This window comes from Athene cunicularia (genome assembly GCF_003259725.1).
Source record: "Athene cunicularia isolate RWA chromosome 8 unlocalized genomic scaffold, athCun1 chr8_part1, whole genome shotgun sequence".
NCBI classification, from domain to species: domain Eukaryota; kingdom Metazoa; phylum Chordata; class Aves; order Strigiformes; family Strigidae; genus Athene; species Athene cunicularia.
In genome coordinates this window covers 13,210,026-13,224,624 of record NW_020799109.1, presented here as the reverse complement: position 1 = coordinate 13,224,624, position 14,599 = coordinate 13,210,026, and the positions used below count along the sequence as shown (strand labels likewise).

Genomic DNA, 14,599 nt, shown 5'->3' with positions numbered 1-14,599 from the left:
CAGCTGCTCCTTGCAGAGATCCAGCAAGGGATCGCATTCACGCTCCGCAGCTTGGTTTCGCTCTTGGTGGCGTATCCAGATGCTGCCACGTTTGGTCCCTTGTTGCATCCTGTCAGAAGTGCTGGCACATCCAGCCAGCCCACCTCCACACACAGCAGTTCCAGCACTGGAAACGACCAGCCTGGCCAACCTTTAAGGAGCCAGCCCAGTGCCCCTGACTCACTGCCAGGGTAGCTTGCAGTCTGAGCAGAACTACCCTCTCCCCTCCTGTGAAGCTCTCAGAAGCACAGGTCTCTTCCTTCCCGTGCTCTCTCATCTTGGTGTTTGCTGACACCGCTGTATTTATGTAATCCTGAAGCACTCGTGCTGCAATAGTTTGCGAAGCAGCAGGTGGTGCCTTAAAAAGGTCCGTTCCCAAACAAGGGCTGCATGTCTTTCAGAAGTTTTATATGCCACAGAAACAAAAGGGTTTAGGAGGGTTTACTTACTAGTAGCAAAGAGGGGAATGGTGAACCATTCTGGACCAAATGCCTACCTTCCACAGTTACAATAAAGCTAGCAACTTGCATCTCAGCTGCTGTAAAGCAACTTGTTTTGTGTGTCTCAGCTGCCAAGACACCTATTTTCACATGACTATCCCCCAGGAAATACACATCCCACAGGGTGAAGGCCACGGCCATTTTCAAGCTCTCTCAATATGTATTTTAATTATCTCTTTATTCCATAAATAACTCTGCACTGGCTAACCAATCTAACCTAATAAGCATAGCTGATTGCCACTGGCTTTTCAGCAACCTCTTCTAGAACTGGCACCGATACTCGGGTCTAGATCTAGGCACTTGTGATGATGAAGAATTAGGTTTGTGAGCATGGAAATTGCTGCCCCTTTATGAACGGCTGGAACGCTGACTTCCTAACAGTCACAGTGAAATATGGATGAGCGTGACTAATGACAGCCCCAGTGCGTCCCATGCTGGCCTCCTAAATGACAAAGGTCCAATTCATAAAACTAACTTAGAGTCGTGGCACAAAACTAACTTAATGTGACGATAATTCACAGCTAGTACCACAGTAATGCAGTGACACTCTCTGCAGCTCCAGGAGAGAAAACTGCATATTTCTCTTTCTCAGATTATAACAAAGCCCATAAACGAGGACTGTTTCCAAGGTTATTCAAGGCTACTGTCTTTTCATAAAAGCAAGACCCAGATACAGTTTTTCATAGCACTTGCAGTTTTGAAATGCCACTACGGCTTTAGGTAACTTCAAATACAGAGAAATTTAATGAGCTCATGAAAAATGACTGGAGTAATCATCTCCATAGTACAATGTTGCTCCTTTTGGCATTAAAATCAGCCAACTAAATTTTCTGTCATCAAATCTCCATTTGTTGTAGGTTTGGGGATTTAGAACCCTAAATGCACACTGCCACTGAGAAAAACCTGACTGTCTCTAGAGAGGATGACTGAGGACCACCATTTGCAGAAAGACAGACAGAGACTCTGGAATAAACTCACTAGTTAGAAGCTTCATATCAAACGTCAATTGTCACTAACATTTGTATCTTTGACATCAAAAAGAGTGTTAGAAACCTCTCTGAGACAGTGTAGTACTTGGTTCCCAGAACAATGGATCAAGCTGCCTGGAAACCTGGTGGAAACATGCTGGCCCAATACCTATTCACATTTGGCATGAATTTACTGCTGTGTTTTATCTATAATCCCCCTGCTATCAATTCTGATGCATCTTTCTAGTCTGGTGTCTCCATCTAATGGGTCACAAGGCACCAAGGGTGGTGACACAGAAACACTTGTTCCTTTGTTCCCCACCTACTTACCTACCAGGGTTAATGATTCTCTGACAACCTTTCAAAAGACAGAAATAGATTACATACCTGCTATCCCTATTACCATTGATTATCCCTTCTCTAAAGGGAAAAGCACACATTTGTCCCTCCCCAGAGGCACTTCTAACAGGGGATCAGCATGAGACATCTCAGAAGTGGACGATCGTGAGAGGGTGGACAGTCACTGGTTCTTTTATAATGGTTGTTGAAAATGTTTGTGATAAGAATCTAATAACTACTGCTTACCCATCATGTGATTTCAACTTATTTTAGAAAGAAACAGTAGAACACTGTGAAAAAAAGATGAAAAAGAAAAAGAAGAAAAATGCATTTTGGTTGAACTTTGTAGGCTAGCTTCCAAGGCATGTGATCTGAAATAGTGAAGGGGTTTGGACATCCTTGAAAATCCTCTGCTCTGGACTGCCTGCCTTATTTGTTATACTCATGCCCCTTTTCCTCAGATGACTTTGAATAGGGAACTTATATTTAAGACACCTACTAGGTGCTTTATATCACCTAGATGGGATCAGTTTTGTCTTGCTTGACTATCAATGTATTGCTCCTCTCTATTACTTATTACCCTCCTACATACTGTCACTTGAAAAAAGCTTTAAAAGATGAGTCAGATATTAAAAACAATTGGGTTTTTCTCTCCCTTTCTTAATTGTCAGAGAGCCATATATTCAAAGGTATCGACATTTCCCCACGCTAATAGACAAGTAGGTGTCTACTAAATTTTCAGATAAACTTTTCTGTCCAGGTGCCTTGGAAATCACTGAGAAATTTAAAAACAACAGTATCTACCTGCTTACTACAGCTACCATAGTGCATTTCATTTTATTCCATTTCATTCATGTGAAATACCCGATTCCCACAGAATCGGGCAGCTTGCAACTGCTGGCTGTGCGAGTAGCGCTTTCAGTCGTTGCATTTCCAGTATGAGGTCTTTGTTAAAAAGCACCCGCTTGCTGTCCTTAGAGGCAGGTGGGTGTTCTGTATCTGAATGTGAAAGAAATTACGGAATGTTAAACTATATCCCCAGAATATGATTTTTAAAAAATTAATTGGAAAATTTCTAACTTATTGTTACACCTACTTTACCTTCCAGAATACACTCTAGAAACTCAATGCCTTAGTAGGAAAGTGAGTGGAGGACGCTGTCATTCTTCACCCTTCATTCTTCAGTCAGTTTAACTTCCCCTGTAAATACATCCCCTGAGTTACATCACAGTTCTTCATCTCAGCCAGGTGGCTGGAAAGATCACTATTATTTATTCCTGTCAGGTCCACAGATGTTTCATCAGCACCCAAAGTCTCCACCTTTTGTGCATGCCTCATGCTTCCACCGCTGAGCAGAAACACTGACAGATTACTTGGTCAAAGGGAAATTTCAGAGTCCTGATCTTTTATCAGCTTCATCAGGTCACTGCTCTTGTTTAGAAGTCAGTGGAATGGAAAAATGTTCCATTTCCAAATAGCATATTAGTTATTTATGAATGCATTTGCACATAGTAACTCAAGGTTTAGAGAAGGTAATAAAATTCTCACTGATTAAAATGGGAATGCTGTTACAACCATACACCTTTATCTCTTCTGTGCAAGTAAAGCAAAGAGAGAATTCCTAATGACTGCAGAGGAAGCTAGGTCAGACTTGAGTTCTTCTGTCTGTACTGTGTTTATTAGGCTCCCACCCTCCATGACGCAACACCCGTTCCAGTCCAGAGAATAAGAAAGTTAATTTGACAATGTAGTCTCAAGTACACCTTGATATGGCATGACAGGTCAGTTCCTCCTCCACTGAGAGCTCATCCAACATTCCGACACCAGACTTTTTGCTGGCCTTATGCCCAGGACTGAATTTTACTTTGCATATTTAATCTGCCTGCTTCTGGACTGAAAACTTTTAGGCTTGATAGGAAAAGTTAAAACACAGACCACCATTGCCATGTGCTGTTCCAAATCTGTGAAAAACTTTGCCCCGCCCTAAATAGACTTAGAATGGAGAAATCAAATAATACCAATATGGCAACCATATTTCCTTGTTGTCTATTTAACAATTCTGATTTTCTTTTCTGTGGCAAGGCAGGGACTGCGTGCTACTGCTACACTCTACAAGACATGATCACTTATACAACTAAACACAGTTTCACCTACAATTATTAGAGGTGCTTAGTCACACCACTGTAGTAAGCTGCCTAGAAAAGGTTACTGCTGAATCTTCATGACAGTTAGGTGGGGTTTAGACTCTAATATTCCTCTTAAAATCCCAAATCCACTCCTCTGAATTCTTAAGAAAGTGCATAGCTGGAATCTCAAGGGACATAAAGTTCACATGGGCCTTCCAGTGAAGAGCTGCTTCTGTTGGTAAAACAATCCTGGGCAGGAATAACTTTCCAAAAGAAGGCAACTAAAGATTCTTTTAGAACCTTCTCTTCCTCATTTAAATAGTTTCTCTTCAGATGCTTTGGCCATCGCTTATCCTGGGATCACAGACTGATCTGGATCTGTTAAACAGCACTTTTGGGTAAGATATCACTTCCCTGAAGCTATTGGATCCCACCAGCTTTGACTGAGAATAAAAGTGCACAAGCCTCTGGTCTGTAGTTACTACCTTTGGTGGCTTTGCCTAAAATGAATTAGGAAACACATAGACAGTTCTTTCAGTGAGCAGAATTATAGAGGCCGCAGCATCTTAATGGAGCATTAACTTCTTCAACCAGCACTGGTCAATGCTGGAGGGTAATAAAACCCACTTAGGAATGAACAGATTTCCAAAACTGAAAACATGTGGTGTTATAATTAAAATCAGGAAGAAAAATTAAACCTGTTAAACTGCCTCTAGGTAAAGTCTCAGTCTTCTCTGTATATATATGATATTACAAATAACAAAAAACAACAACTATTTTAGCCTAGCCCACATGAAAAAAAATGCAGTCGGAAGAACTACTAATAAGTTTTTGTTTTCCATCTGAATTTCCTTTATTCATTGAGATAACATCAGAGTGGCTGCTAATGTCAATGCTTAACAGTCTGTAAAATAGGTTGCTATAAGAAAGAAACTAACCCCGCATCCTAGGAATTGCAAACTTCCCCTTTACTCTGCTTTCTTCGACACATGCAGCTTAAACATTCACCGCTGAAATAGTTTTAAAACTGTAAACCTAAATGTCTTATTTTCTCTTAATTTCCCATGTAGCTAAGTTACACATTTTGTGTTATCTACTTCTCTTTGTTTCAAAACAGCTGTTGACCAAGTCTTACCTGTTTTGTCTTTGTCTTTATTCTTCAAATTGTTGAGCCAAATAATGTGTTCCTAAGACGTGTATTTACAGGATAATAATCCAGGTTGGAAAGGACCTCAATGGGTAATCTAATCCAATCTCCTGTACAAAGCAGGACTGGGCACGGGAAGGATGCCACTATTCCAGGCACTATGTTTGAGCTGTGTCATTGACCACATCAGACTCTATGATTAAACTCATTGAGTTCACTTATCCAGGAAAACTGACTATAAAAATTTCCTACACAAAAATACCTTCCAGAAAATTAATTACTTTGTTTCGCAGTATTTGTTGTATTTCCAAAACAGAATGGTTTTTTATTACAGAACTGTTCACTGCAGAACTGATAGGGAATATCTGGATCAGAATAGTTATTGAAGTCAATCGCCCTGTGCAAAGAAGTGTTCAGACCTACTTTTCGACTTTCACTGTAGGTGAGGAGTAAACTTTTAAAATAGATTCCCACAACTGTTCAACAACGCTTGGTCAAAAAAAAATCACTTCTCTCACCCATGAACAATAAAACATTAACATGCTTCTTGTATGAAAACTACATTTGTTCTGCTCCTTGCTGTACAGGAAGCAGGGCTGCAGACTTGTACCCGAGGCTGGCTGTGAGCGACAAGGATAGCCTTGGGAGCATTAATTTTAAAAGCCGACCTCTGCTGAGTATTTTGGCAGCGTTCTCTAAATGCTGATAAATAACTGGACATGTACTTGTCTACATCATAAGGGTTGGGGGGGCATCTCACTACTTAAATCCAGAATGGAATCACATCTTTGATAGTAGATGTGTATTTTATCAGTTTAGTAAAAAGCAGATGGGTAGGCATTTCAATACAGAGAACCTGTGCTAAGGAAAAATAGAACGCGTTTTTCAACCTCAAAAGGAGATTTTAGAGGATAATGTTTATAAAGCTGATTTTACAGACCTTTCATACCCAATAGTTCCACCCAGAAGATGGAAGTACATTGAGCACCTACATTCATCAGAAGGAAGTACAGACAATGTACAGACACTGTGAGAAAAACAGTGTAAGCACTGGTCAAGCAAGGCACGAATATTTTCTAACCTGCAAACACACAATGTCAGTTTCCCCCAAAACTAGTGATAAAAGAGTGCAAAGCACACATCCAGTTCTGATCCATAGACTAGACAAGTCCCTTAAGGAGCTAATGAGCTATAAGCTTTCAAGGGAAGACTGCATGTTTTGACATTGCATAGATTGCATAGGAGATGGAGCAGAAACACAGCAGAAGTATTAAGTGATGCCTGCAAGCAGTTGGTGCCTGCAAGTCGAGGCCTGTAACAATAAAGTGATCCATTATACCTTAAATATCAAGAAATTAATTTACCAAACAATGTATAACTTTGTATTTAACAAGGCCTGAGTGATTAAAATATACAGAGGAAATATCCTAACCTCGAGAATAGATATATTCTGGCAGAAATGCTCAAACAAGGTGGCTAAGAAAGAACATCTTGGCCAGACAACAGAGTTGGGAAATATCCACGGAGAAGAAATTGTCCTCAAAAGACTTGTGACCATAAGGGAATAAGGAGTAGGGGGCTAACTCCCCAAGTGACCACCCGAGACCCCTGTGCATGCATAGTGTAGTTTTGCAACACCAGTAGTATGTAAATGTAATAGATAGGCAGAAAGGTGGAGACTTCTTGAAAAATGTATGAATATTTGTATCTTCAAGGTATATAAAGGATGACCTTTTGTTTCAGTGTGTGCACATTAGGTGGAATGATCCCCTGTGCATCCAACACTGCAATAAAGAATGCCTGCCTTCCAAAGCTTCAAACTGAGTCTTTGAGGGTTCTTTTGTGACTGAACTTATGGTAACATAAGGAAGGGCAAGGAGACTCCATGTCAAGTGAAATAAGGTAGACCATGAATGCAAAACTTTGTGAAATTATTTAGTATAGTTTAATTCTCCCCGGGGCTGTCACTTGCTTGATGCTTCAAAAAGGGAAACACCACAGTAGGCACAGCTCACTGGAATAAGATCTTAAGAGACACAGAATGCTCCATTTCCCTCTGCATCACACTGTGCTGGTGTATTGTACTGAATTCTTAGTTAGATGAATCTTAGTTAGATGCAGATTGCAATGTTGGCAAGGTAGGTTTTAAAAGAAAATACAAATAAAACCAGATAATCGTTCTTAAGCTTAAATAAGAAAAGTAATTGGGGATTTTTTTTTCAGCCACTCTAGAGTTTGCCTTCTGTGCACTTACTGTGGGGTTAGCAAAGGACACAAATCAGGACTCTCCCTTTGAGTATCAGGACTACATGGGTGCATAAATTATCTGCATGTATCTCTTTTTAGAACTTTGCAGAGGAGACGGGTTTGAGATATGTGATTTTCATGTTTGCTACAGCCTCTAGAAAAAAGCTCCCATAATATTTCCAGAAACTATTATTGGATTATTTCCCTTTTAGGACAAGAAGGATCAGTAGGACTAGATATTTCCTGTAGCTGAACATAAGGGACAGTTTGCCATGACAGAGAAGAGAAATATATCAAAAGAAATATAAACAACCCATGTAAATAGATTTACAGATGTGCCAACATATACATCAGTTAACTGCATTGATGGAATTTTTCTTACTTCTCTGTAAAGTATTGATTAGAGAATAAAAAGAATGCTTTAAATATCACTTCCTGAGCAGGTGCAAACTGAGGTAATTCACTGAAATTCATCTAACTATGCCATTTATTCCAGCAGAAAGATCCTTCCTGTGTGCAGATCTGTTTTATTTCAGGATATATACTGTCAGTTTTGTAAATTTAACTAACGGGTTTTGGATTAACATAATCTTTCATCCTAATTCTGAAAGCCCTTATAGAGGAATAAATCCTAATACTTAAAGAAAAGCTTTCCAGCATTAACATTTAATAAGAGATTCTATACAGATGAGGTAGTGATTCAGGATATGTTCTCAGACTCAGGATAAACCTGTGGTTTTATTCTTTCAAATTGTACTGTGGAACTCAGAAGTTTGTAGAAGCTGCAAACAAACCAGGGAAGCGTAAGATGAGAACAAACTGTAAAGTGCAGAAACTTATACAGTTTATAAATGGTGTTGTGTCAGTATTTTCTAAATATTGCTCATATAATGGAACTAAAAAGCAATAATTTCATTAAAAAGGTCAAGCAATTTACCTTGCATAACTGTGTCTTCCTTTCATAGTATGCAATCACAGGTCTTGATGCTTGGTAATAGCTTTCGATCCCTTCCCTGATGGTTTCAGCATTATCAGAGTGCTGACTGCTCTGATTTCTCATCAGAAGGCGACTGCTCATGGTTTCTGCAGAGCAGTCCAGGCAGAACACAAGTTTTGGTTCCCCAATCTACAGACAAAGAAAAACAGTAAGTATTCAAACCACTGGCCCAGTAAAACTGATTTGGTTTGGAAAATTTTAAAAAGAAATGCTACCAAAAAGAGTAATCAAGGAATTTATTAGCTAATTACTTTCTTATTTGTCTGTGCAGAAATCTATGCAGCACAGACAATCCCAATATTCAGGATCATTGTTTGGGCTCTACGCATAGAGAGAAAAAGAGATATGATCTGAAAAATACCGGCTACTTGGATTGAAGATCATCAGTTTGTTCATTATTTGCAACTGTCTGCCAAAATCTTGATGCAAACAGCACTGGACTCATGGAATGCTTTACAGTTATTTTTCTAGATTTTGCTTTGTTCAATCTGTGAAAAGTAAATTTTCATTCAGGGAGTGGTAAACTATAGCTTAGAATTTCAAGAGGCAATAGAAGGAAATGTCCAAATTAAAGTGTGCCCACTTGAAACAGATATGAATAGCAACAAACAGGCTCAGGAATACCATCAAATGCTTCTTACTAGACATAGTCACAGGAATACATCCTGTGAATGACTTTACATCACACACTATTTTATGTCAATATTTGCAGTGTAACTCTACATCATTCCTATGCGTGGTATAAAGGAAGGATGTGATATATTTATTTTCAAATTGGTAATTCCCAAATTCTATGAGAAACCCAATATTTAGTGCTTTTTGACTAGTGCCAAACTAGTCATAAGGGAGAGTCTGCCCTTTTCTATAAATAAAATAAATATGGAATTATTTTTATTCCCAGGCCTTGGAAAATATAGTAAATAATTGTCTCTATCTACATTTGACTGTAGATATTGCAGCACTTTATGGGTGAAAAAGAACTGGCAAGAAAGAGCAAAATGTTCCTTGTGCTTTAGAAGAGAGACAGAAGTTTTAAACAAAAATCCCCATCGTTCTTTCCCCAAGATGCTGAAAAATATGTGTGTCATTTAGCATAAATCTTGCAATACACTCTGTCATGCACTCTGCTCAGGCACAGCTCTCTCTGACACAAGGTTTTATCTGAGCAATGACTGTTGGGCTGAGTCTAAAGGGATAAACTCCACTCTATCAAGTAAAATAAAGGTGTTAAAGGATCAGAGAAAAGTAATGTGGCAATTTTTCCATATATTAAATCCTTCAGTGATGCTCTTGGGCTTTTTCTCATTCTTTACCTTTCCAGAAAGGATTTGGAGAACACATTTTAGGAAAGAGTGAGAAGTCCCGAGAAAAGACGACTGACTGTTCTTCACACTAGTGACCATTAGAAATTCATGCTTTTACCATGGCTACAGCAAAGAAAGTCTAAAGGACTGATATATGAAAATTGCCTTTGCTACCTCTGTTGACAGCTCTTAAAGGAAGAAATATTCTAAAGGTAAATATTTTATGTTAAGCCTTTTGCATTTGACTGAGGTTGTCTGGATTAGGTTGACCTTTCTAGTACCTTAATGACTTTCTAAGAGACAGCTGAAGCGAAGGGATTATGTCAGATAGTTCAATGACAGGCTTTTATCCATCCACCCATTTTTTCCACTCAGCTCAGAAAACAGTAATGCTATTAGAAGCAGCAGTATTGGGTTTGGGGATTAAAAAGCCAACAAGGCAGTTTAAACAGACTTAGATAGAAAAGTTTAAAAAGATGTGGGCTTAATCAATGATTTAAACAATTGTCCTTTTGTATAATCAGACTAGGATGGTAAGAAGTTATTTCCCCCAAGCTCCACATGAGGAATTCTATGATCTGTTCTAAATTGTAACAGAATAAAGGAGGAATGACTCCTTTCATCAGTTATAGTCATATCATCACCTTACAATGAGGATATGAAGGAGTCTACTAAGTGGTAGAATCAGATAATAGTATCCTGTTTGACAGACCAGATCTGATTTGCTTTTGAAAAATATACATGGTTCCCTTTAAAGTTTCAATGTTGCTATTCTCTGGAATTAAAAATGTTACAGAAATGTCATTTGTCTGAGTTAAAAATTGCAGAAAGTAAATGTAATGCCCCTATCAGATATTACAGCAATTTTTAACTCCTGTGTGTTGGTTTGGGTTCTTTTAAATCACCGTTTTCCTGACAGAATTTAGATTAAATAATGCATGCCGTGGGAACAGCTGCAGCAAGCCAAACGAGTCCTTACTCTGTCTTATTGGGTATCTTCCACCTGGTGAAGTGGAACTTACAATTTAATATTGTTTTCTACTTCTCACGTAGCAGAAAGACCAAGGAGGGAAGAGAGACATGTGCTTCTTTAGAATTACAGCTAGGTAAAAGTACAATTATGTAATAGAAAGGAATTGGGCAAAACTGGCTGGAGAATAAGCTAGTTTTACATAGCTGATTCTATTGAGGGCTGTCAAGCTTTCAAGTATGAGCACTATTCCTGATGTCTTCTAAACAGAACAGCTCTTTGTTAACAATTATAATGCATTTTACAAATCATGTAGATATGTAGCATTATTCATTTGCACTTTGCTGACATTAATTAATAAACCCTGATGTTCACCTCTTCATTCAATTATAATGTAGGAAGAACTTCTCACCGCCCTTTAAAAAGAACTGCAAAGCATTATCTCAGTAATGACTCATTTAGAAAAACTTCACAGACTTACCAAGTAGCTCACAGTCAGCTAAGTTCATCCTGCAAAAACTGAAGTGGATACATGGATACAACAGGGATGACAGCACATTCCAAATTATCAGCTTCCACATACTCCGAATGTGGAAGGCAGCTCAGGACTACAGGATCTTTTGCTGCTGCAGTGTCTACAGGAACTGAAAGGGGCTCTGCTTTTGCACTGTATGCATCAAGACTTGTTTGCTTGGCAATGCCTCAGTCCAGGACACTCCAATCTCCAAGTCCTACTTTACAGCATACACCAGGACAGGACACGTATGCCTGCCAGAAAAGCAGCACTGCTGAAATAGTTCCTCCTTCCACACAAAAGGAAACAAATCTCCAATGTCTTCTTAATAGTCTGTTGCACTTTAGTAAAGGAACTAATAAATCAACATTTCCGTTAATGGCTTCTATAGCAAATCCCATTGCCCACTACTTTGTCCATCTTCTGATGCCTAAATCTTGCTAGGCTTTTGTGGTAATCAACTAAATAAAGCAGCTAAAGATTCAGGGAGAAAACAGATGATTCATTAAAGTTTTTATTGCCTTTCAAACTTGGATAGGACATTTGTGGAGTGTAATATGCTAGAATATATACTTAACTATTTCCCCTAGTTCACCACTTCTTTTCTCCTAAACCCTGGCAAATTCATTCATAGTCCTTATTATATGGAGTATTTTCTGCAGATTGAAAAATGTACAGCTGAGACTTCTCAGTAGGTCTTAGCACATGCTGCGGAAATCAATAACTCTCTGAACTGCCACGCAGTCACTTGCAAAACGCTCTTTTTATGGCTACACCACCTGTTACTCATCACAAAAATTAAATCTGTGTTTTGCTGTTTCTAACTGGCAGCAAGCTTTAGCAGAGCCAGATCAATAGTAAGAGATATTAACTGTGAAGGTACATGTTTTCATGAACCTACATCAAATAGCGCTTGATGAGATTTCATGAGAATATAGCAGCCATCCACTAAAATTAGAAAATGGATTCTAAAAATGGTCCATTCCACTAAATGTGAATTGTTCCTGGTTTACATTAAATTTGGGTAAAATCAGCCTTTACTTCTGGTATTACAGAGTCTGTGAAGGCAAAACCTGGAGTTGCTACAACGATGGGGTGCCAAAGTTTTGGTGATCAACAGCACAACACTGTTGAATTGGCTCCTTACACATCCCCATTGCAATCAGCTAAAGATGAGGACACAGGCAGCATGAGAAGTACAGTCGTATCTGAACAGGAGTTATAACAGCATTACAGTTATATGGTCACCTTGTTCTCAAACTCTTCTGCTTCCTTCAGCTCCCGGGGATACCCATCGATCAGGAATCCTTTTGTGTCCCCTAACTTGGAAACCATGGCTTCCTTCAGTAGCTCTAGGACAATACCCTGCATTGGAAAGAAAGGGAGTTACTTGCTTAATTAATAAGAAAGATTGATGCCTTTGTTTGTTACACTGACTTTAGTCCTACGCCCTTGAGAACTAGTTTTGCTGAAAGCAGGTCCTGTGGTTGCGGGTGCTCTTCCTGTCCTGCAGGTAGCTGGGCACTCTCTACATTTTCTCCTCTTGGGACCAGCTATGCTACACAAATCTAGTGTTGCAACCTATCCAATAGTTCCCAAAGTGATCTCTAGGTAGCTGGGAATATTTCACAGTTTCAAAATTAACGTGAATACCTGTGAAACTTTGGAGTACGGCTGCAGCGTTTTCCAATCTACTGCATTTTGCTATGTCATTGATATAATTATATTACATGGAAAGTGATAAGAGACACCATCTGACCAAACACACTGAAGAACAAAGCAATCACAATCAAGCCTCAGCACAGCTTTTAGTTTCCCCTGAGCAGCACTTCCCAGTATTTTTCATTAACAAACACACCCTATGATCTAGCTGTGCTTGCTGAAGACCTGCCAAGAGTTGGGGCTGCAGACCTGCCATGTAAAAGCCAAGTCCAGCTGAGAACAACAAACTCGGTCTTCATAGTCTCCATTAAACTTTAGTCCAGCTACTCTGGGATGTCAGCCAGATCTGCAGGGAACTGCTGCAGGTACTGTAAATCAGAAGAGCTGCCAGGAAGACCAGCTCTGAATCTGAAATGTGAAGCTATAAAATGGACATAAAGTTTCTGTTTCCCATACTAACTCTTACACTTTGCAATGCATAACACAGCATCTGTCTCACTGGATTTCATGACTTATTTGTTGCTTATGTGAGTCTGAAATGTAAAGAAATACTGGCATAGGAAGGGGAAAGTGCCACAGGTCTGGTAAGGAGGAAACTTCTCCCTCGAGTTGCAGATTGGTTTTACTTAAATGGGAATGATCAGTTCTAGGCTATTATTTTCACCCTTTTACACAATCTACCTACCACTGCCTTGTTTAACCATTAGGACCCCAAATAAAACCATTGCTTACGCCAGGCACAGGTTCACCACATTCCATGATGTCTTTGATCAATTTACTTCTCTCCGATAATGACAATAACTCATTTTGGAGAAGGTCACCAGTGGACAGGTGAGTAAATCCGTATTTCTTGGCTAACTGTTCGCATTGGCTACCTTTGCCAGAGCCAGGCCCACCTTTGTGAGGGAAAAATATCTAGAATTAGAAAAGAAGAAGTATCTACCTTTTCTCAAACTATACCAACCAAGAAAATGGGAGGAAATTGATGCGCCTGCTTTTTTTTTTTTTTTTTTTTTTTTTTCACTCTATACAGTAGAAAAAGTTATAAGTTCCCTTCTTATACACTACATCACTGACTCAAAAATGCATACTGAAGTCGAAGGAGCCACAGCAGTGTGAAATTTCTTGCAGAGGAGAACCTGTTCCTAAAACACCACTACTGTGTAAAGGAAAACCACAAAACAGACAGCCAGTGGGGAAGGGTATTTGACTCAGTATACATTCGGCTTGATAGCTGCAACAAATATTAGCAAACTAATGTTCTCTGCATCGTTGAGGGAAATATTTTGCCCCCATTTACAGAATAGAAGGGAAAGGCAAAGAGAAAGTGAAACCTTCCTCTGTTACGTGGGATGCATGTAGGTGTACTAGTAACTAAACCCTCCTGCACTGCGGTAAATGTAAGAACAAAATGTCACTGTACTTGCACCCTTTCCCTTTGAGATGGAAAGCTCACATGATGGTATGTCTGCTGATAACTGAGAGCCAGGTGTTGAAGCTGCTGAATGCTGAGGCAGGCTCAGCCATGCTATTCCCTGCAGCTGTGGTACTGGCTTGCTCTTCATGTGTGCTGCAGGGAGGTGCAAGAGGAAAGTGCTCAGCAACAAAGGGCACAGGGAGACCTTGTCACCACCCGCTCTTCTACATCCACAACTGCACTCAGCTGGAAAGACACCTCTGAATCAGGCTGAGAGTCAAACAACCAGAAGGGTGAAGGGCAGTTTCAGCCCACAGGGTGCTCAGGTGAAGCTGCTCACGGGATTTTTTCCCCAGGCTGAAGAGAAGG

The 14,599-nt window shown here is 39.6% G+C and overlaps 1 protein-coding gene across 1 annotated transcript in view; it reads right to left on the bottom strand.

Annotated features, from left to right (window-relative positions):
- Positions 1-14,599, bottom strand: part of AK5 (adenylate kinase 5) — a 96,066-nt gene that overhangs the window by 3,240 nt on the left and 78,227 nt on the right. Inside the window, exons 10-12 of the mRNA XM_026854364.1 lie at positions 13,546-13,709; positions 12,400-12,516; positions 8,304-8,492 (exon numbers count right to left, since the gene is read on the bottom strand). Coding sequence (XP_026710165.1) covers positions 8,304-8,492; positions 12,400-12,516; positions 13,546-13,709 — 470 coding nt within the window. The remainder of the gene's footprint in view (positions 1-8,303; positions 8,493-12,399; positions 12,517-13,545; positions 13,710-14,599) is intronic.